The sequence below is a fragment of the Pholis gunnellus genome, assembly GCF_910591455.1.
Source record: "Pholis gunnellus genome assembly, chromosome: 15".
Lineage (NCBI taxonomy): Eukaryota > Metazoa > Chordata > Actinopteri > Perciformes > Pholidae > Pholis > Pholis gunnellus.
In genome coordinates, this window is record NC_136542.1 from 717,782 (window position 1) to 739,352 (window position 21,571).

The 21,571-nt window shown below is 44.7% G+C and overlaps 1 protein-coding gene across 1 annotated transcript in view; it reads left to right on the top strand.

The window, feature by feature from the left end:
• The window catches only part of sptbn5 (spectrin, beta, non-erythrocytic 5), a gene marked incomplete at its 5' end in the record, with an annotated part of 47,643 nt that extends 26,301 nt beyond the window's left edge, over window positions 1–21,342 (top strand). The window contains 36 exons of the mRNA XM_079174640.1: window positions 601–789; window positions 1,347–1,502; window positions 1,597–1,788; window positions 2,410–2,505; window positions 3,307–3,428; window positions 3,548–3,662; window positions 4,069–4,182; window positions 4,285–4,406; window positions 4,607–4,769; window positions 4,985–5,173; window positions 5,309–5,386; window positions 5,499–5,671; window positions 6,059–6,149; window positions 6,417–6,563; window positions 6,793–6,930; window positions 7,585–7,752; window positions 7,838–7,926; window positions 8,307–8,493; window positions 8,574–8,642; window positions 8,738–8,881; window positions 9,376–9,572; window positions 9,751–9,955; window positions 10,070–10,249; window positions 10,919–11,080; window positions 11,297–11,514; window positions 12,283–12,472; window positions 12,536–12,712; window positions 13,604–13,711; window positions 13,795–14,109; window positions 14,194–14,571; window positions 14,756–14,824; window positions 15,330–15,413; window positions 16,949–17,040; window positions 17,352–17,468; window positions 20,030–20,229; window positions 20,321–21,342. Coding sequence (XP_079030766.1) covers window positions 601–789; window positions 1,347–1,502; window positions 1,597–1,788; window positions 2,410–2,505; window positions 3,307–3,428; window positions 3,548–3,662; window positions 4,069–4,182; window positions 4,285–4,406; window positions 4,607–4,769; window positions 4,985–5,173; window positions 5,309–5,386; window positions 5,499–5,671; window positions 6,059–6,149; window positions 6,417–6,563; window positions 6,793–6,930; window positions 7,585–7,752; window positions 7,838–7,926; window positions 8,307–8,493; window positions 8,574–8,642; window positions 8,738–8,881; window positions 9,376–9,572; window positions 9,751–9,955; window positions 10,070–10,249; window positions 10,919–11,080; window positions 11,297–11,514; window positions 12,283–12,472; window positions 12,536–12,712; window positions 13,604–13,711; window positions 13,795–14,109; window positions 14,194–14,571; window positions 14,756–14,824; window positions 15,330–15,413; window positions 16,949–17,040; window positions 17,352–17,468; window positions 20,030–20,229; window positions 20,321–20,478 — 5,592 coding nt within the window. The 3' untranslated portion in view covers window positions 20,479–21,342. The remainder of the gene's footprint in view (window positions 1–600; window positions 790–1,346; window positions 1,503–1,596; window positions 1,789–2,409; window positions 2,506–3,306; window positions 3,429–3,547; window positions 3,663–4,068; window positions 4,183–4,284; window positions 4,407–4,606; window positions 4,770–4,984; window positions 5,174–5,308; window positions 5,387–5,498; window positions 5,672–6,058; window positions 6,150–6,416; window positions 6,564–6,792; window positions 6,931–7,584; window positions 7,753–7,837; window positions 7,927–8,306; window positions 8,494–8,573; window positions 8,643–8,737; window positions 8,882–9,375; window positions 9,573–9,750; window positions 9,956–10,069; window positions 10,250–10,918; window positions 11,081–11,296; window positions 11,515–12,282; window positions 12,473–12,535; window positions 12,713–13,603; window positions 13,712–13,794; window positions 14,110–14,193; window positions 14,572–14,755; window positions 14,825–15,329; window positions 15,414–16,948; window positions 17,041–17,351; window positions 17,469–20,029; window positions 20,230–20,320) is intronic.
• Window positions 21,343–21,571: the final 229 nt, after the last annotated feature.

Below are 21,571 nucleotides of genomic sequence, written 5' to 3' on the forward strand. Positions count from 1 at the left end.
TCACCCGCAGGTGTTTTGTGGTTTGGACCAATCAGAGTCCTGAGAGGAGCTACTGGCATCTAGGGGGCGTGGCTTAGGTGTGTGTGTGTGTGTGTGTGTGTGTGTGTGTGTGTGTGTGTGTGAGTTCTAAACAACAATGGCGGTTAAAGAGGTTAGCGTAGATGCTACATTAGCATCAGTTCTATCAGAAGTAAAGTTGGTTTGTCACCTGCCGTGTCCGAGATGTTTCAGTGTGAAGGAAACGTGAGATTAATAACGTGCGTGATGTCATTTTATAGACTGTTCTAAAAAAGCCTTTGTATATGTTAAAATATGCGAGGATGATTGTAAACAGAATATTATATTCTGTAGTCTGAATATGTTTTCTGTCACATTTTAGTTCTTGTGTTATTAAAGCCTCTAACGCTCTATTTTACTATTATTACTCAAATTAGATTTATTGTTTTTGTCTGTTTATATCAGATTCCAGTAAACGAGGCATTCACGTTTTTAATGTTGAAATTGATCCTCTGAATGTTACGTCAGCTACCTCAGAGGGGACCCAGACCTCCAGCTGGACGCTGAGACCTTTACGGTGACGTTCCCCTGTCTTTGCTGCAGATGTCGTCTCTGAAGGATCTGGCCGAGCGGCTGAAGAAGCAGCTGAGCAGAGAGAAGAGTGGGCGGGTCCAGACCAGACTCAGAGCCCTCCTCCAGCGACGTGACAGGATCAAGGAGCTGTCAATCAAGCGCAGGGAGGAGCTGGAGCTCTCCAGGATGCTGGGCATCTTCAGCCGGGACGTCGCCGAGGTAACCGTTGAGTAGTGACGGGTATCTTTAGGATTTAGTGATACTAGTACTCTTATCGATTCTGCTTATCGGTTCGGTTCCTCATTCATATTCATTTATTTCTTTCATTGGTTTTGTATTGATAGTTGGCATCGATCAGTCAGGTCTGTGGGGTGTTACATACGTAACCCTGCTTCCCAATATGACACAATATGACCGTATCGGTTGTTTTTGATTATTTTGTGAGAGAAAAAGACAATTATTTAATAAAATAATCGACATTTCTTTATTATTCTTGTATGTTAACAAATAGTCTTTTATGAGCAGCGATGCATGAAGTTATAAAATCTTTAAAATACATTCTCAGCTAATCAATGATTGTCTTTTATTGATGATCCTGTTCTTCTAATCAAACTCCACAAACAGTAGAAAACTGAGCATTTTGTGCAAGTTTCTAATGTTTCTAATGAATGACACCAAAGAACAATGGCGGCTAATTTCTGAGACGGTCCAACATGTTCAGAAAGCCCGTCTCTCTCTCTTTAAAGTGTCTGTCTGTCTGTCTGTGTGTTCATCAGGCTGAGGAGTGGGTGTCTGAGCGGATGCAGAAGATGGCGGAGGACGGGAAAGCCGACCTCAGCAATCTTCAGGCCAAGATGAAGCTGCTGCAGAAACATCAGGCGTTCGAGGCGGAGATCCTGGCTCACGGGGAAATCATCGGCTCGGTGCTGCAGGTGAGACGAGACGTTCTCTTCACAACGTTTCTGCAGCTGCTTCAGAACATCTGGACAAACGTCCTCCTCCTCCTCCTGGTTTGTGTGCCTTTAGGCCGGCGAGGAGCTGGTCTCCCTGAGACACCAGAGGTCCAAGGAGGTGAAGAGGAGCGCGGCCGCCCTGCAGCTCCACTGGGAGCAGCTGAAGAAGGCCATGGCCACCCGAGAGAAAGCTCTGGAAGACAACAGGGACTTTCTGGAGTTCCTGCAGAAGGTCGAGGACGTGGAGGCCTGGATCCGCCACAAGGTAGGAGGCTGATGGAGGGATGCTGTATTTACAGTGTGTTTACAGTGTGTTTACAGTGTGTTTATAGTGTATTTACAGTGTATTTACAGTGTGTTTACAGTGTGTTTACAGACTGGTTATAGTGTGTTTACAGTGTGTTTACAGTGTGTTTACAGTGTGTTTATAGTGTATTTACAGTGTATTTACAGTGTGTTTACAGTGTATTTACAGTGTGTTTATAGTGTATTTACAGTGTATTTACAGTGTGTTTACAGTGTATTTACAGTGTATTTACAGTGTGTTTACAGTGTATTTACAGTGTGTTTACAGTGTATTTACAGTGTATTTACAGTGTGTTTACAGTGTATTTACAGTGTATTTACAGTGTGTTTACAGTGTATTTACAGTGTATTTACAGTGTATTTACAGTGTGTTTACAGTGTGTTTACAGTGTGTTTACAGTGTATTTACAGTGTGTTTACAGTGTATTTACAGTGTGTTTACAGTGTGTTTACAGTGTATTTACAGTGTATTTACAGTGTGTTTACAGTGCGTTTATAGTGTGTTTACACTGTGTCACTGTGTCATTGGAGTATTTTCAGTGTGTAAAGTCCTCTGACCTCTGACCTCTCCGTGTTGCAGGAGGTGATGGTTAATGTCGGAGATGTTGGGAAAGATTATGAACACGGAGTTCAGCTGCTGAAGAAACTCGGCGAGTTCAGAGGAACCGGAGACGGGGTGAGAAATTATTAAAATCATAAATCATCTCGCTAACTGCAACGTGCAGCGGTCATATTAATAACATCTTCCTCTTTTACTTCCTTCTTTACAAACCAGAGACTTTGTGCTCATATTTTCAAAATAAAATAAAAATATAATTACACTCAACTTCTGCTACTTCTAACCTCGTGTAACAATACTACAGTATGATTCCTTTGTAGTAAAGAGAATGGACCAAACGGCTATTATGCTTCTATGGGATTTATTATTATATTTGTTATATATAATAATAATATTATTATGTTATTCAGGATGCCATTCATCTTTAGTATGTATATATATATATTTATACCTTTTGTAATCTACATCTTAGAAGGAAGTCTAAAGGAAGTAGTTTGTACGAAGGCAGAAGTGTTAAAAGCCATTTTGCACATTTTAAAAGAGTTCCTCTCTGGAAGACATCATCTGTAATTTAATGTATATTAATAATCATGCTATTTTCAACAAAATGAAGTGATATTTTCCTGTTTCAGTTACGCTTTTATTTTGTAGTAATGTGCAAGTGACACCTGATTGTAGTGTCTGAATCTGAAGTATCAGGACGTTGCATGTTGCTGAATTTCCTACAAATACATTTTTTTAATTTTAAACATATACAGGAAGTTTTTGTATTTACAACATGATGCAATAACACAAACTTAAACTGATCAAACGGGAGACGATCATTAAAGAGGGAAGCGAGACCTTACAATACAAGACCATACAAGAGCAGGATGGTTTAAAGGTATAAATATACTGACGGTGTACTTGTACCTGTAGGACGTGACGGTGGACGACGCTCACATCACGGCCATCGACAGACTGGCGGCTCGACTGGAGACGAGACGGAGCGCCGACGAGCTGGTGACGGTGCGCCGGAGGAGACAGCAGCTCAACGACAGGTGAGGAAGCTCAACGACAGGTGAGGAAGCTCACGCAGAAGCTCTCCTGTTAAAAGAAGCTAAACGCTGACATCTCACCTGTTAAAAGAAGCCAAAAGACAACACGTCTCTCATTCCAGGTGGAGCAAGTTTCACGGAGATCTGAGCGACTACAAGAGGAAGCTGGAGGCGGCGCTGGTGGTCCACGGCCTCATCAGAGAGCTGGAGGAGGTCCGAGACCGAGCCAACGAGAAGGTCAGTCACATGACGTCACCTTTGAACCCTCTGAACACCAGAGATCACATCACTTTTCTCTCTCTGTGGTGTTTATTTTCACTTCAAAATAAAAGTCCTGCTCCTCTATGGAAACAGAGCCATCATGAGTAGAAGAAAAGGTAATGACAGCTGATAAACGGTGTAGCTTTGGCGATTGTTTTAATAAAACATGCTTTTCCATCCCGCCGGCGGGTTTTGAGAGACTATCAAGAGACTATCGAAGCTATCGAGACTGTTGAGACTAGTGAGACTAACGAGACTATCACTATCAAGACTAAAGACACTAACAAGACTATCAACGCTATCGAGACGATCGATGCTATCGAGACGATCGAGACGATCGAGTCTAGTGTACAGGGAAGTGAAGTCCGTCCTGTCTCTGTAGATGCTGCTGCTGCAGGGTCAGGACTGTGGTTTTGACGTTGACAGCGTGGAGAACCTGATCAGACGCCACGAGGAGACTGAGCGAGAGGCCGGGGTCATCCAGGAGAGGTCAAAGGTGAGTGTGGGGGCGGGGCTTGTTTCAACATCTACCTGAAGCCGTCGGGTTCTATAAGGTAAGTTAATGTGGAGGATCTGATCTCCCTCTCTCTGGTCTCAGGTCCTGCAGAAGGAGGTCTCAGACCACCTGAAGGCTCCGTCAGTGATGAGCGACAAGCTGAAGAACAAACAGAAGGAGGTCCAGAAAGCTCTGAGGACTCTAGAGAAGGAGGTGAAACTCAGGTGAGGGACGCTTCATGTGCAGAATTATTGTCTTCTCCTCCTCCCTTCCCTTTCTTCTCCTTCTTCTCATCCTCCTTTTTCTTCTTATTCTGCTGCTGTTTCTTCTCCTCCTCCTCCTCCTCCTCCTCCTCCTCCTCCTTCTTTTAAACCAAACGTTATTGATGATGTAACATCACAATGTGACTCGTGGACTCACTCAGGAAGGAGAAGCTGCAGGAGGCGCACCAGCTGCAGCTGTTTAAAGCCAACCAGCGCCTCCTGCTGGAGTGGAGCGTCAAACAGAGCAGCGAGATGGCAGAGAAAGGCCTCCCCAAGACCAGGACCGAGGCAGACCGGCTCCTCGTGGAGCATCAGGACTGGAAGGTGAGGGTGTGGTACTGTGGAGTACTTTGTAGTACTTTGTAGTACTTCTACTTCTACCTGGTTATAACGCAGTATATCAGATGTAACCGTAATTGCCTTCTTCTTCTTCTTCTTCTTCTTCTTCTTCTTCTTCTTCTTCTTCTTCTTCTTCTTCTTCTTCTTCTCCTCCTCCTCCTCCTCCTCCTCCTCCTCCTCCTCCTCCTCCTCCTCCTCAGACGGAGATTGACGCCCGAGCCGAGCGCATCGACTCAGTCCGTGTCTTCGGTCTTGGTCTGATCCGGTCGGGTCACGATTCTGAGGCTGAGATCCAGAAGAACCTGAACCAGCTGGAGGAGGCCCAGTCCGGACTGGACCGAGCCTGGCTGAACCGCACCAGAACCCTGGAGCAGGCCCGGACCCTGCAGGTCTACTTTAATACTTTAAAAAACACCAGAATGTACATTTATAGATTTTACTTGTAGCATTATTAACATGAAGGGGGAGGAGTCAGCATGTGTTGTGGTTCCTGTAGTTCATCAGGTTCTTGTCTCCTCCTGCAGGTCCTCCTGGTCTCTGTGGAACAAACTGAGACCTGGTTCACCAACAAAGAGGCTTTCCTCTCCAACCAGGACCTGGGGGTGAGAACCTCGTCTGATGAGGAGCACAGTTTATGAAGTAAAAACAACCAGCTCAGCACATTCTTCTCCTCCTCCTCTTCCTCTTTCTCCTCCTCCTCCTGTGTCGGTACAGAGCTCAGTGATGGAGGTGGAGACTCTGCAGAGGAAGCAGGCTCAGTTTGAGGAGTCTCTGGAGTCTCAGGTGAACCAGGTGGACCAGGTGGAGGACCTGGTCCAGAAGATGATCCACCAGAACCACTACGACTCTGAGAACATCAGAGCCAAGAGCAGAGCGCTCAGCATCAGGTGACCAGATGACATCATCACATCTAAAGAGAACTGATACAATGTGTACTGTTGCTTTAAGAAACACACGCAAGAGATTCACTTCTTAAAAACCTGTCTCCTCACCTGTGTGTGTGTGTGTGTCTCCCCACCTGTGTGTGTGTGTATGTCTCCTCACCTGTGTGTGTGTGTGTATGTCTCCTCACCTGTGTGTGTGTGTGTGTGTCTCCTCACCTGTGTGTGTGTGTGTATGTCTCCTCACCTGTGTGTGTGTGTGTGTGTCTCCTCACCTGTGTGTGTGTGTGTGTGTCTCCTCACCTGTGTGTGTGTGTGTCTCCTCACCTGTGTGTGTGTGTGTGTCTCCTCACCTGTGTGTGTGTGTGTGTCTCCTCACCTGTGTGTCTGTAGGAGGAGCCAGCTGCAGCAGCAGAGCAGATCTCGTCACAAAGCTCTGGAAGAATCACTGAAGCTGCAGCAGTTCTTGTCCAGCAGCTACCAGGTACTGGACTCTACTGGACTGGACTCTAGTCTACTGGACTCTACTGGACTGGACTCTAGTGTGTTAGTTTAGACTCTGGTGGACTCTGCCATCACTTTATAAATGTGTGTGAATGTTGAACTTGACAAATGACAAGTTCAACAAACACAAAATCACATTAGAAAGACCAGCTTTGGAGGTGTGTGTGTGTGTGTGTGTGTGTGTGTGTGTTCTCAGGTGTGTGTGTGTGTTAAACCTGTGTGTGTGTGTGTGTGTGTGTGTCCTCAGGTGTGTGTGTGGCTGAACGAGCGCACCGCTGTGGCTCTGGATGAGAACTGGAGGGAACCGACCAACCTGCAGGCAAAGCTGCTGAAACATCAAAGCTTTGAGGCCGAGATCCTCGCGAACCGCTACAGAGTGGACGCACTCACCAAGGTCTGTGTGAGACTACAAGGATTTATACACACATATACATATATATATATATATATACAATGAGTAGTATAAGTACTGACAGGAAGTGTGTGTGTGTGTGTGTGTGTGTGTGTGTGTGTGTGTGTGTGTGTGTGTGTGTGTGTGTGTGTGTGTGTGTGTGTGTGTGTGTGTGTGTGTGTGTGTGTGTGTGTGTGTGTGTGTGTGCGTGTGTGTGTGTGTGTGCGCGCAGGAAGCAGAGCCGCTGCTGTCTGAGTGCCGATCAGCTGACGTGAAGGTTAAAGTTCGTCTCAGAGAGCTGACGGACAGCTGGGACGCTCTGATCCACAACTGTGAGGAGAAGAAGACCAGACTGCAGGAGGCCTACCAGGTACACACACACACACACACACACACACACACACACACACACACACACACACACACACACACACACACACACACAAAGAAATGTTTTATTTTTATTTCCATTCACGAGTAAAAAGACAATATTTTCAATCAATACATCTGTTGAATAAGCATGAAGATGTAAACAAAAGTGAAACCTAATTGTCTGTTCTTACATGATTGAATATTATCATTTATAAACTGAATGTTTCTTATTTTATTGACATTTTACACGAGTTTCCAGTGAGATATTAATGACTTTATATAACAACTGTTGCTGCTCCAGAAACAATATTTAGATTTATCTAAGTTATAAATAACTTCTGAATTGAATTATTTGTTATGCTTTTTAAAATCATTTAGTCATGAATAAGAGTATTGATAAGAGTAGCTCCTTGTAGTAATAACATCCTAAAGATACCTCTCTCTACCTGAAGGCCACCGTAGTTTGGAAAAGGGGAGGAGCTTAGCTGAGGGATGTAATCTGCAGCCTCGCCACTAGATGTCACTAAATCTCACACACTGTTCCTTTAAAACTCCCTGATCCGTTCAGTCGTTCTGTGATAAACTGTGAAGAACAAAGTGTGCAGAGGAGACGTGAGAAAAACAAACGTCCAAGTGTGCGCGTTGTGTTCAGGCGCTGCAGTTCCAGCGCTCATTGGATGACATGGAGCAGGGCGTCGGCTCCGTGGAGAGAGAACTGACCAATGAGGACTGTGGGAGCGACCTGCCGTCCGTCAACAGGCTGCTGAAGGCTCTGCAGAGTCTGGAGGAGGAGGTGGACGGACACAGAGACAGAATCCAGGTACACCACGTCTCCTTACCGCTGTGGACATCTGAGGGACGATAAATATATTCAGTTTATTTATTCTATTTTAATCATCTAACAGGGTCTGGTGGAAACAGCAAAGAGCTTCAGCTCTCAGGGAAACTTCCTGGCTGAGGAGATCCAGATCAGAGTGGCTCACACCATCAACAGGTCTGAGATGTAGTAGTGTAAGAAGTACAACATGTACCTCTGAGATGTAGTAGTGTAAGAAGTACAACATGTACCTCTGAGATGTAGTAGTGTTGAGATGTAGTAGTGTAAGAAGTACAACACGTACCTCTGAGATGTAGTAGTGTAAGAAGTACAACACGTACCTCTGAGATGTAGTAGTGTAAGAAGTACAACACGTACCTCTGAGATGTAGTAGTGTAAGAAGTACAACATGTACCTCTGAGATGTAGTAGTGTAAGAAGTACAACACGTACCTCTGAGATGTAGTAGTGTAAGAAGTACAACACGTACCTCTGAGATGTAGTATTTGAGAGGACATGCATTTCCAGGTGATGATAACAGTAACTCTACTCTCTCAGGTACAACAGTCTGGCGGAGCCCCTGCAGAGTCGGAGGGAAACCCTGGAGGCCTGGCAGGTTCTGTTCCAGTTCTCCAGAGACCTGGAGGAGGAGGTGTCCTGGCTGAGCGACAGACTGCCCTCCATCACAGCTGGAGACTGGGGGAGCTCGCTGAGCAGCACCCAGCAGCTGCTCCACAGACACCAGGTCAATATGGACTCCGAAATTCCCAATTAAAAGCCGCTTTAACAAGCCACAGGTTCAACTTCCTGCTTTCGTTCTATCAGGCTGTGATGCAGGAGATCTCAAGCCGCGCCCCATTGGTCCAGGCCGTTCAGGAGGCGGGGCATAGCCTGGTGAGGAGCCAATCGCTCACTATTTAAACTCTTGTGTTGTTTGTGATGTAAAGAATTAAATAATAAATCAAGAGTCTTCGCCCCCCTCCTCTCAGGTCAGAGGTCGTCACTTTGCGTCTCACGACGTCCGGGAGCGTCTGGAGGAGCTCAAGAGGCTCCACGAGGAGCTGCTGATGGAGGCGGAGAGGAAGGAGAAACTCCTGCAGGAGGCGCTCAGCATCCACAGCTTCCTGTCCGAGGTGAAAGTCAAAGTAGAAAGTTTATTGTTGCACATCTGGGAGGTTTTCCTGCCTATAAACGACCAAAAAAGAGCCTTAAGTCAGCAGTGAGGGAGCAGTTTGGATATAAAATGACCAGAGAGTCATGTGACCCGCGGCTTAATTACACAGTTTAACTATCAGTGAGAAAAAAGGGTATTATTCAGTAAAAAAAATGCGATCTGTAATATTGTATCGTGATAATATCGTATCGTGACGAAGGTATCGTGATAATATCGTATCGTGATAATATCGTATCGTGATAATATCGTATCGTGATAATATCGTATCGTGACGAAGGTATCGTGATAATATCGTATCGTGATAATATCGTATCGTGATAATATCGTATCGTGATAATATCGTATCGTGATAATATCGTATCGTGACGAAGGTATCGTGATAATATCGTATCGTGATAATATCGTACGATTCCTCCCCCCACACTATATTAACCTGTGTTTATGTGTGTCGAGGTCTCTGAGCTGCAGCTGTGGTTGGAGGAGCAGCGGGCCGGTCTGGAGTCTCGGGACTGCGGGAGGAGCGAGGAGGCGACGGAGGCCCTGCTGAGGAGGCTGGACTCTGTGGACGTGGAGCTGGAGAACCAGAGGAAGATGGTGGAGAGGCTGCAGGAGAGTGGAGCCTCGCTGCAGCACCTGGGACATCCCAACAGGTAGACAGACACCTGTTTGGACACTTGGGTTGTATAGACTCCTCTTTAAACTCCTGTTTAAACTCCGGTTTAAACAGGAGTTTAAACACCTGTACACTCAGGATGTGGTCTGAGAAACGAGGCGCTCATTAAATTTGAATCTCAAAATAAAGTCTTTCCCTCTGTGTGTCCGTCTCAGCCACCTGGTCAGTGAGTCTCTCCCAGGCGTCCCCGAACGCTTCGAGACTCTCCTCCGACTCTCCGCCGCTCGTCGCGCCGCTCTGGAAGACCAGCACCGCCTCTACGTGTTCGAGAGGGAAGCCAAAGAACTACAAACATGGCTGACCTCCAAGAAGACCCTGACAGAGTCCAAGGACTGCGGGCAAGATCTGGAGGACGTAGAGGTGAGTCAAACAAGTACCTTCGATTGATTCATTCTTTGATCACACAAGTTCTGATTTAAATAAGAATTTAATTTTAGACTAATATGACTGATGAACCACCTCCTCCTCCTGCAGGTCCTTCAGAAGAAGCTGGAGGTTCTGGTGTCGGAGGTGTCCGGTCTGGGTCGGAGCCGGCTGACCTCGGTGCAGCAGCTGGGCCGAGGTCTGCAGCAGGACGGCGAGGCCCGGAGGAGGGACGACACCCTCAGCGGGCTGTGGGACGACCTCAACGGCAGCATCAGGACCAGAGAACAGGTGTGGAGCTGAATCTGATACCTGTGGTGGTTCATGTGTCACTCAGGTGGTGGTGATCCGTGTTAGAGGATGTTTTTCATCTGTAGTTCCTGGACAGATGTTACAAAGTCACCCTAAAACAACAGAACATGACAAAGTTATTCATCATTCATCATTTATAAACGTGCAGAAACAATAATAAAAGAAGAGAACTACAGATCATTACACAGTTTAACTTTATTAAAGGTTCTCCTCCAGTATTCAGGAGAACATGTTTCTAGTCTCTGATCTCTGATCATGTTTCATTGTAAACAACCAATCAGAGGAGAGCTAGTAGCGTTAGCAGCACCGCTAACGGCTAACCAACGAGGTTCACAGACATCATGATGCCTTCAGGCTCTGCTCAGTGAACATGAGTACTGGCTGAAGCTACATTATAACGTTATCATGATGTGTTCACATGTAGTCTGTAAAATGTAGTTTTGGTGATAAACTAGAATAAATCCAGTAGTTTGAAGATGTTTTCACATGAATATAAAAGAGATATTAGAGATGAATGATGAGCTGTTTACCTTCACTAGCACTACACGAGCTCTAAGCTTATTATAAGTAGTCTGGATCCTTGTAGACCAGCTGCTCTCTGCCAACATGGACCTCCACTCAGGTACCGGTCTTCTCCGTGTCCTCCAGAACCTGCAGCAGGCGAGGGAGGTCCATCAGTTTAACCACGACGTGGACGAGCTGAAGGGCTGGATGGCTGAGAAGGAGGCCGTGCTGGACTCTGAGGACCAGAACCAGGACCAGGACCTGCACTCCATCCAGACTCTGCTGAGGCAACACGAGGCGCTGGAGGTACATTTATATTTATTAGTTGATTGTATTTTGTATTGTTGATCTCAATCTGCAAAGTAACTCAAGTTAAATATATGAAGTGCAGTGAAAAGGAAAAGATGATTTGCTTCCTAAATGTGGAGCAGAAAATATAAATACTCGAGTAAAGTACAAGTACCTCAAAGTTGTACTTGAGTACACTGTTGAGTAAATGTTGTTGTCTCCGTGGTCCATCAGAGGGACCTGGTCCTGGTCTCTGAGGAGACCACCAGGAGCCGAGAGGAGGGCCGGGCTCTGAGCCGACGGCGGCCTGAGACCAGAGCCGCGGTGACCCGGAGGCTGGAGGAGCTGGAGGTCTGCTGGACCGGCATCCGGGACAAGGCCTCCCAACGCAGGGCCAGACTGGACCAGGTCCAGGACGTGCAGAAGTACTGGTCCCAGTGGACCGAGCTCATGTAGGTCCTCGACACGTCACCCGACAAAACACACCAAACATGTGAATATGGGGAAGAAATGAACTTCTAGATTTCAACACGAAACTTCTTCAGTTGATTTCTGACATTTGTTTTTTCTGTTGCAAGTTTTCTGAAAATGCACGTTTAAATATGCAAATGAGGCATTATCTTATTAAATTTGACCTAATTTACAGAACATAAATGTGAACTTTAGTTCTGGTTCAAAATTCTAGTTTCGTTGTTGTTTACATGATTTATCTTTGAGTCACTCATCGATGAACACATGAATGCATCGATGAACACATGAATGCATCGATGAGTAGAAGACAGTCTGATAGATGTGATACCTACTTTTACTTTTGGAGCTTGAAGTACTTTTTGATGCTGATACCTTTGCTGATACTTCAGAATTGAATGCATGACTTGAACTTGTAACACAGTATTTCTACACAGTAGTATTAGTACTTTTACTGCAGTAAAACAAAAACAAAAGTACTTCACACACAAGGCTTCATGTTTCCAGCTCGACTTGATCAAATTAAAGCAGAATACTACCAGCTGAGAATGAAAGTTCATGATCAACAACTACACATAGTATATTTTGATACTTTGTATTTCCCCGTCAAAATAAAAGTCCTCTGCAGACTTCCTCTGCCTCGTGTTGCCTCAGCAGAGTCTGGATGGAGTCCTGGTCCTGGTCTAACCTCCTGAGCCCCCGATATGAACAGAAGTTTAAAAGATCTCGGTTTGTCTGTCTTGTGTCTCAAGGGCCTCGCTGAGGGAGACGCTGTCTCTGGTTGGAGGGGAGGCGCTCAGCGTGGAGGGAGGCGACCCGGAGCAGCTCCTGAAGAAGCACCAGGAGTACCGAGTCCAGATGGACCGACAGCTCAGCAAATCACAGACCACCAAAGAGGAAGGGAGGCGCCTGATGGAGGGAGGAAACTTCATGTCCCCAGAGGTAAGACCACCCACATTCACCAGGACCGTCTGTCTCACCTGACGTCTCCGTCTCCCCCCTCAGGTGGAGGAGCGAGTCTCGGAGCTGGAGGAGCTGGAGGTTCGGGTGGAGAAGGTCTGGGAGGAGACCAGAGTCCTGTATGAGGAACAGCTGGAGGTCTCCCTCCTGCAGAGGGAGCTGGAGCAGGCGGAGCGCTGGCTGAGCTCCTACGAGAACTCGCTGACGGCCGAGGACTTCGGGGTGAGGAGGTCAAAGGGTCGGGAGGAAACAGGAAGTTATTGTGGTTTAGTCCTGTCCACCAGGGGGCGACTCCTCTGGTTGTATAGAAGTCTATAAAGCTTCATGTGTTAAAGCTGCATTCTCTCTAATGTCCACCAGGGGGCGACTCCTCTGGTTGTATAGAAGTCTATGAGAAAATGACTCTACTTCTCTCTTGATTTATTACCTCAGTAAACATTGTAAACATGAGTTTATGGTCTCAATCTCTAGTTTCAAGTCTTCTTCAATACAGCATGATGTTCATTTAGTAAATGATGGTCCATTTAGAGTCACACAGACCATAAAGCAGGGGATGCTTTAGGGGCGGGGCTACACAGTGATTGACAGGTCTCTACCAGAGACGTATACGGCGTCTCTACGTCACTCCTCCTCAGTCCAGATATGCTCACTTCCTGTTCACTGGTTAAAAAAAACAAGATGGCGACGGCCAAAACGCAGAACTCGAGGCTTCAAAACGTTTGCAGACAAAAGAGAAACGTCACAACGACTACGTGTGTTTAAATACAGCAACAAAAATGTGTTTCTATACATAAAATATATATCCATCCATCCATCCATTTTCCTCCGCTTATCCGGGGTCGGGTCGCGGTGGCAGCAGGCCAAGCAGGCTGACCCAGACCTCCCTCTCGCCCGCAACATGTTCCAGCTCATTCTGGGGGATCCCGAGGCGTTCCCAGGCCAGCTGGGAGATATAATCCCTCCAGCGTGTTCTGGGTCTTCCCCGGGGTCTCTTCCCAGTTGGAAGTATATATATATAAAATATCAAAACAGCTGTAAACTATATTATTATGAATGTGATGGATCTAAAAAGGGAACGTTTACACAAACAGCTGGTTCTTCTTGTTCCTCCAGGACTCAGTGTCAGATGTTCTGGAGCTCCTGAAGAGACAGGAGGACCTGGAGGCCATGATCCAGGCCCAGAGCGACCGCTTCATCGCACTACAGAAGAAGAAAACACAGGTCGGTCGGTCGGTAACTCTCTAAACCCGCCTGAACACGTCTGTGTCTTTGCTCTAATGTTTTATTTTTTCTTCTCCTCTCAGAAGGAGAAGAGACTTAATGGAAACTCGGACCTTCAGGACAGAAAACCTCCAGCCAGGGTTTTGTCTCTGAAGAGGAAACCGTTGGATCCAAAGACCTCCTTTTCTTCCTCCTCCTCCTCCAAGGACGTCATCCGTCGACTCAGCGGCGGCCGGAGGACGGACAGAGCCGTCATATCGTCCACGCTGGACGAGAAAAGCAGCCTCACGACGTCTGCTAGTCCTCCACTCAGCCCAGCCCTCCTCCTCCAGTCCAGGAGACACTTCGGTACCGGCAGGAAGAAATGGGAGAAGGAAGAAGACGCCTCCAGTCCTCCTGTATCACCTGACTCCTCCTCCTCTTCCTCCTCCTCTCCTTCTCCTTCCTCCCCTCAAACCTCCGTCTCTTCTTCCTCCCGGGAGAAAGACCGTCGTCCTCAATCCAAACCCCCTCTGGCTCCAAAGCCCAGAACCTCGACGCCCGCCGCGCCGCCTGACTCGTCTCCGCCAATCAGAGGGCTCGTTGCTCCCACCGAGCCGCCTCCTCCTCCTCTTTCGGCTCCTCCTCCAGTCGCAGAAAGACGTTCTCCCCCTGGATCTCCTCAGACGGAGCTCCGCGACGAGCCTCCTTATTCTGAACCGGTTCCACTACCTGACCCCTGGACTGCTGCACCAATCACAGAGGAGGAGACGGCATCAGCTGACCTCGCTCCTCCTGCTTCTCCTCCTCAGGGACACCGGAAGTTAGACGATGAAGCAGAAGAAGAAGAAGAAGCCAAAGTCCACAAGTCTACACCGGAGGTAATCTCTCTCTCTCTCTCTGTCTCTCTCTGTCTCTCTCTCTCTCTCTCTCTCTCTCTCTCTCTCTGTCTCTGTCTCTCTCTCTCTCTCTCTCTTTCTCTCTCTCTCTCTCTCTCATCAGCTATCTGACTTTATAGTTATTACTGAAAGCTGATTGGTCGCCGCTCTCTGTGATGTTGTTCAGGTGACGGCCGAGCGGCCAATCAGGATGGAGGGAACGCTGGAGATCAAACTGAAACAAGGAGGAAACAAGGTGAGAACATCATTGATGTGTTTCTAGTCTCTGATCTCTGATAGTGTTTCATTGTAAACAACCAATCAGAGGAGAGCTAGTAACGTTAGCAGCACCGCTAACGGCTAACCAACGGAGGTTCACTTCAGTGACATCATGATGCCTTCAGGCTCTGCTCAGTGAACATGAGTACTGGCTGAAGCTACATTATAACGTCATCATGATGTGTTCACATGTTTAACTTCCTAACATGAGCTCTAAACACATTATCATACATCAATAATTAGTATCAACGGCTAAAAGAAACATGATCAGAGATCTAGAAGTTATATTTGCTCCTTTTTTACTTTTGTTCTGATCCGACCTGTGACTCTGATCCGTGAGCTTTATGATCTGTAGCTCTTCTAGTTGAGTTCAGGTAGAAACGGTCTTTACATCCTTTACCTACGACACGGCCGCGTGTCCAGTGTGCTGATTGGCTGACGGGTGTGTCTTGTCTGTCTGTGATTGGCTGCTGCTGCTTCAGGGTCTGGATCACTGGGAGGAGGTGTTTGCTGTTCTGGAAGGAGAAACACTCGGCCTGTTCACAGACAGAGCGGCTGCTGACCAGGTATTTATTGTTTTATCTACTCATGAATTCATATGCACTTAAAATGTAACACATGTATGTTTTTATCAAACTAAGAGACAGAAAGCTGCTGAATCAAGTCCTTTAATAACGTGTTATTTAAACAAGTCCTCCTTTAATAACGTGTCACTGAATCAAGTCCTCCTTTAATAACGTGTCACTGAATCAAGTCCTCCTTTAATAACGTGTCACTGAATCAAGTCCTCCTTTAATAACGTGTTATTTAAACAAGTCCTCCTTTAATAACGTGTCACTGAATCAAGTCCTCCTTTAATAACGTGTTATTTAATCAAGTCCTCCTTTAATAACGTGTCACTGAATCAAGTCCTCCTTTAATAATGTGTCACTGAATCAAGTCCTCCTTTAATAACATGTTATTTAATCAAGTCCTCCTTTAATAACATGTTATTTAATCAAGTCCTCCTTTAATAACGTGTCACTGAATCAAGTCCTCCTTTAATAACGTGTCACTGAATCAAGTCCTCCTTTAATAACGTGTCACTGAATCAAGTCCTCCTTTAATAACGTGTCACTGAATCAAGTCCTCCTTTAATAACGTGTTATTGAAACAAGTCCTCCTTTAATAATGTGTCACTGAATCAAGTCCTCCTTTAATAACGTGTTATTTAAACAAGTCCTCCTTTAATAACGTGTCACTGAATCAAGTCCTCCTTTAATAACGTGTCACTGAATCAAGTCCTCCTTTAATAACGTGTCACTGAATCAAGTCCTCCTTTAATAACGTGTCACTGAATCAAGTCCTCCTTTAATAACGTGTTATTTAATCAAGTCCTCCTTTAATAACGTGTCACTGAATCAAGTCCTCCTTTAATAACGTGTTATTTAAACAAGTCCTCCTTTAATAACGTGTCACTGAATCAAGTCCTCCTTTAATAACGTGTCATTTAAACAAGTCCTCCTTTAATAACGTGTCACTGAATCAAGTCCTCCTTTAATAACGTGTCACTGAATCAAGTCCTCCTTTAATAACGTGTCATTTAAACAAGTCCTCCTTTAATAACGTGTCACTGAATCAAGTCCTCCTTTAATAACATGTTATTTAATCAAGTCCTCCTTTAATAACGTGTCACTGAATCAAGTCCTCCTTTAATAACATGTTATTTAATCAAGTCCTCCTTTAATAACGTGTCACTGAATCAAGTCCTCCTTTAATAACGTGTTATTTAAACAAGTCCTCCTTTAATAACGTGTCACTGAATCAAGTCCTCCTTTAATAACGTGTCACTGAATCAAGTCCTCCTTTAATAACGTGTCATTTAAACAAGTCCTCCTTTAATAACGTGTCACTGAATCAAGTCCTCCTTTAATAACGTGTCACTGAATCAAGTCCTCCTTTAATAACGTGTTATTTAAACAAGTCCTCCTTTAATAACGTGTCACTGAATCAAGTCCTCCTTTAATAACGTGTCACTGAATCAAGTCCTCCTTTAATAACGTGTCACTGAATCAAGTCCTCCTTTAATAACGTGTCCCTTAAACACACTGTTTCTCCTCAGAAGTCCTCCCGGTGGCCTCCGGTCAACGTGGACCGAGCTGTTTGCAGAGAGAACGTTTCCTACAGGAGGAAGGAGAACACCTTCAGACTCATGTGAGCTGCTGATTATTCATGTTTATTTATCTAATGTCTATTTATCTAATGTCTAACATATCAAATCTAAATGTGCTTTTAGACACATTTCATATCTTAAGACTTGGATCTCCTCTAAAATTATAAATAAAGTTCTGTTTGTTTGAACAGTTATGTGAATAATTTAAAATGTTGAAAACATTTTTCTGGAAGGTTTTGTTGTTGTTGACTGAATCAATGTGTGTGTTATATTTAACTGTGTGTGTGTGTGTATTCTGTTGTTTAACAGTGTGTGTTGTGTGTTATATATAACAGTGTGTGTTGTTTAACAGACTGGAGGACGGCAGTCAGTACATGTTTTCAGCGTCCAGCAGAGAACTTCAGCTGCTTTGGGTGAAGAAACTCCAAAACTGCTCTGAATCTACCAGCAGTGACTCTGACGACTCAGGGTAAGCGCACACACACACACACACATACACACACACACACACACACACACACACACACACACACACACACACACACACACACACACACACACACACACACACACACACACACACACACACACACACACACGTTTGGTTTGATCACATCTCAAGATGGTTTCTTATAAATTTGCTGTAAAGATTGCTGCTCGACCGTCTCGTTAAGTTTTTAACCACAGTGGAAATGTTGCTTTTTAAAAGGCGAAACGCCAACAAATAACGGATCATTAGATCAAACGTGATGAATCTCTTTCGATAACTTTTGACTTCTGGACTTATTAGATGAGCCACACCGCCAAACTAAAAGGCTCTTTTTGTTTTTGTTCATACATGTTTAAAACTTTCAACATTTTAATGAAGCTGAACGAGACAAAATGTGTCCGACTCAGGAGACAAACCTCCAGTTCTTCAAAGAGAAGCCAGAGCTTCACGTGTTAAAGCTGCATTCTCTCTAGTGTCCACCAGGGGGCGACTCCTCTGGTTGTATAGAAGTCTATGAGAAAATGACTCTACTTCTCTCTTGATTTATTACCTCAGTAAACATTGTAAACATGAGTTTATGGTCTCAATCTCTAGTTTCAAGTCTTCTTCAATACAGCATGATGTTCATTTAGTGAATGATGGTCCATTTAGAGTCACACAGACCATAAAGCAGGGGATGCTTTAGGGGCGGGGCTACACAGTGATTGACAGGTCTCTACTAGAGACGTATACGGCGTCTCTACGTCACTCCTCCTCAGTCCAGAGATGCTCACTTCCTCTTCACTGGTTGCAAAAAACAAGATGGCGACGGATAAATCGTTTAAATTGAGGCTTCAAAACGTCCACAAACCAGCGAGAGACGTCACCATGACTACGTCCACTTCTTGTAAACAGTTTATGGTCTAAACCTCTGAGACGCAGGACGGCGGGTCAAATCTTTTGTGGCATCAAGAACAACTCTATTGTTGACGCGTTTCTGCTTGAGGTCTTCATCAAGAAAAAAAAGCACCAAAAATAGGACTTTGAAGATATTTGAGTGTAAAATATTCTTTAAATTAGACAAATGTTGTCAGCTGTAGAGGAACTACTTTAACCTCCAGCATGAAATCCACAACATAATGTATAATGTACTAAATATCTGTTTAACGAGAACGCCTGAAGTCTTTAACAGTCTTTGATTCGAGTGGTTCTGGTCGGTATTTGAGGAGTATTGATGTTTGATTCATCAATATTTTGTCCCGGCTGTCGTTTTATTTCAGCTTTGATTGATTTTTCTTCAAGAACAGATTTTATTAAAATGAACACGGATACAAAAGCGTTGCAGTTTCTTTTGGGTGTTTGACGGACAGACGAGCGTCCGGTTTGACTCCAGTCAGCCGCTGAAAGTGTTTGATGGAGTTTCAGAGCGAAGCGGTTTCCTTCACACTGCGTCGGGTAATTCCACTGTTCCACAGCTCACCTGTTCACACTGTGCTCTGTGGGGGCGACGCGCTCCGCTCAGGTGGGTGAGAGGCCAGAAGACATGAACCTTTTTATCCTTTTTTTAATGAGATACTTTGACAAAAGTGAATTACATTCACAATGGTGGAAACACACGGGGAGCAGCCTCGGGTCCATACAGCCGATGAAGTGCAGACAGGAAGTACATTCATGAAAGGATTTCTGAAGGAGAGGTATGTTTATTTAACAGCTGTAGACTGAACGCAGAATATCTAAAGGACTACGTTTACATGCACCCAACATTCAGGGTTTTGACATTATTCCTAAAAAGCTGTTGAAAATGTATATTCCATTAATATTCCTGTTTACATGCAGCGCAGGCCTCAACCTCCAGGTCTGAAAAGTGAAGTGTGTTAAAGCTGCATTCTAACGGCCAGTGATGGCGGGATGAAGCATTGAAGCATTGAAGCATTGAAGCATTGAAGCATTGAAGCATTGAAGCATTGAAGCATTGAAGCTTTCCATCCAATTGGTTCACTCGTGGGCCGAAGCTTTGTGGCGCTTCATCTGCTCTACTGCGCCATCAAGTGGGCAATAAATGTAAAACAGGCAGAGTGACGATAATGACGCCATGGCTTTGGTGTGTGAAGCTTTGAATTGAATAAATGAATGAATGATGTTTGTAATGCTCGAATAGATTGCAAGCAAACGCGCAATAACAGGAAGCAACATTTAGCAACAGCATTTTGAGCTACTGAAGATGGAGACATAAAGCTCCTGCTCGGCTTCCAGTTTCCCCCCATGCTTCATGTCTTTGTGCTAAGCTAGGCTAACTATTAATTTATCTTTCCCCAAAATTTGTATCAAAACATCTCACATCAGTTTCTGGTTAGCTAGCAGGGAAGATAACAATAGCTCTTAAGCTAAAACGTGTTAGCTTGTTAGCTACAGAAGTCTGTGGTTCCAGGTTTGGAAAATCAATATAAATCTGCTAGCTAGCAGTTTGCCTTTGCTGCCAGTCATTGTGCTAAGCTATGCTAAACGTCCGGTAGACGACGTTAGCTCCGTCGCTGAAGTATTTGCTCCGCTTGTGTCTTTAGGAGAGCATCGTCGGTCAACCTGAGTTTGGAGAAGTTGGCCGATGATCCGGATGATTCGGTTGCCACTAAACTGCCGCAAGGCAGAGATGAGAGCCTGGAGAGGCAGTCGTCCACCGAGGGGCCGCCTCCTCCCAAACCCCCCCACACATACTACAACAAGCACCGCTACCCTGTGGAAGACGGGGGGGTCCGGACCACAGGTGAGGCGATGCAGCGCGTTAGCATGTTAGCACATTAGCATGTCATTCAACGGAGAGAGTCTATGAATCTGTAATTTCCTGCTCACTGCAGGTACTGACAGATGTCAAACTCCGCCCCCTTCAGGGCCGCCTCCTCTTCCCCCCGACGCCCAGGACCCCCCCACTGTGACCCCCCAGCTACCAGAGGACCAGACCAGCAGAGACAAGTCAAAGAGGAGCGTCTTCAGGAAGTTTTTCACTAAGAAGTAACGCTTTACTGACGCTTTCCTTTTATTGTGGGAAGCCAAATGGTGCATTAATATTGGAATACTAATAATAACTTTATTAGCACCTTTTTAAAAACGAAGAATAACACGTGAATATAAAAACATAATAATTGAAAATGATCTTACTTACAAAGTGCTTTTATTTAAGTGCCTCACAGAAAATGCAAAAAAAGTCTTAATTTATAATAAACTATTTATAGAACATTTGTCAAAACAAAGTGCTTCACAGAGAAAAAATCAATAAACTAAAAACTACTAAAATCAACAGTCGGCTCAGATAAAATCAATAAATAATAAATAATAAATAAAAGCTTCAACTGGAGACGAACGTGTCGTCATGAAGAGCCGTCGATCAATAATCAATCAGACGTCATGTGATCTGAACCATAGTTTTTAATTCAAGAGAATAATTTACCCAGAATTCATGAGGTATTAGTTCCTGCTGGCCGAGCAGTAAACCGATCAGCAGACGCTCAGTGAGCTCCGATGATCTTCATCTTCTTCATGTGAAGAGTTTTCATCAACACGAACGTCCTCCGGCTGTTTGCTTCTGATCAATAAGTCTCATCGACATTCAGACGTTCAGGATGTTCAGAGGAACAAAGAGTCATTCAGACACTTTATGAATCATAAACATGTGACGTCATCGTGATGTATTGATTCCTGATAATAAACTAATATTAAACTCATTACGTTCATTTAACTGCACTGAATGTTTTTCATTAAATATTTAATCCACGTTTCCTCGTTGATTTCCTGTTTTTATGTTTCTTCCTCTCAGAGATCTCGTTGTGATCAATAAAGTGTTTATAGATATATTGATGTACTGATTAATAAAGTGTTTTCATCTGCTGCTACGTCTCCCTCCAGGTGATAGCCACAGCCGACTCCTTAAAACACGTCTATTGTTCATGTATTTAATACTTTTATTTGACTGTTGCAGTACTTTGCTTTTTATTTGTATTGTCTCTCACTATGTTTATTGTACGGAAGCCCTGAGAGGAAAAAAACACAACTGTGATACAATTTCAAAGTTTGATGTTTTTAACAGTTTTCTCGTTTGTGACGAAAGAACC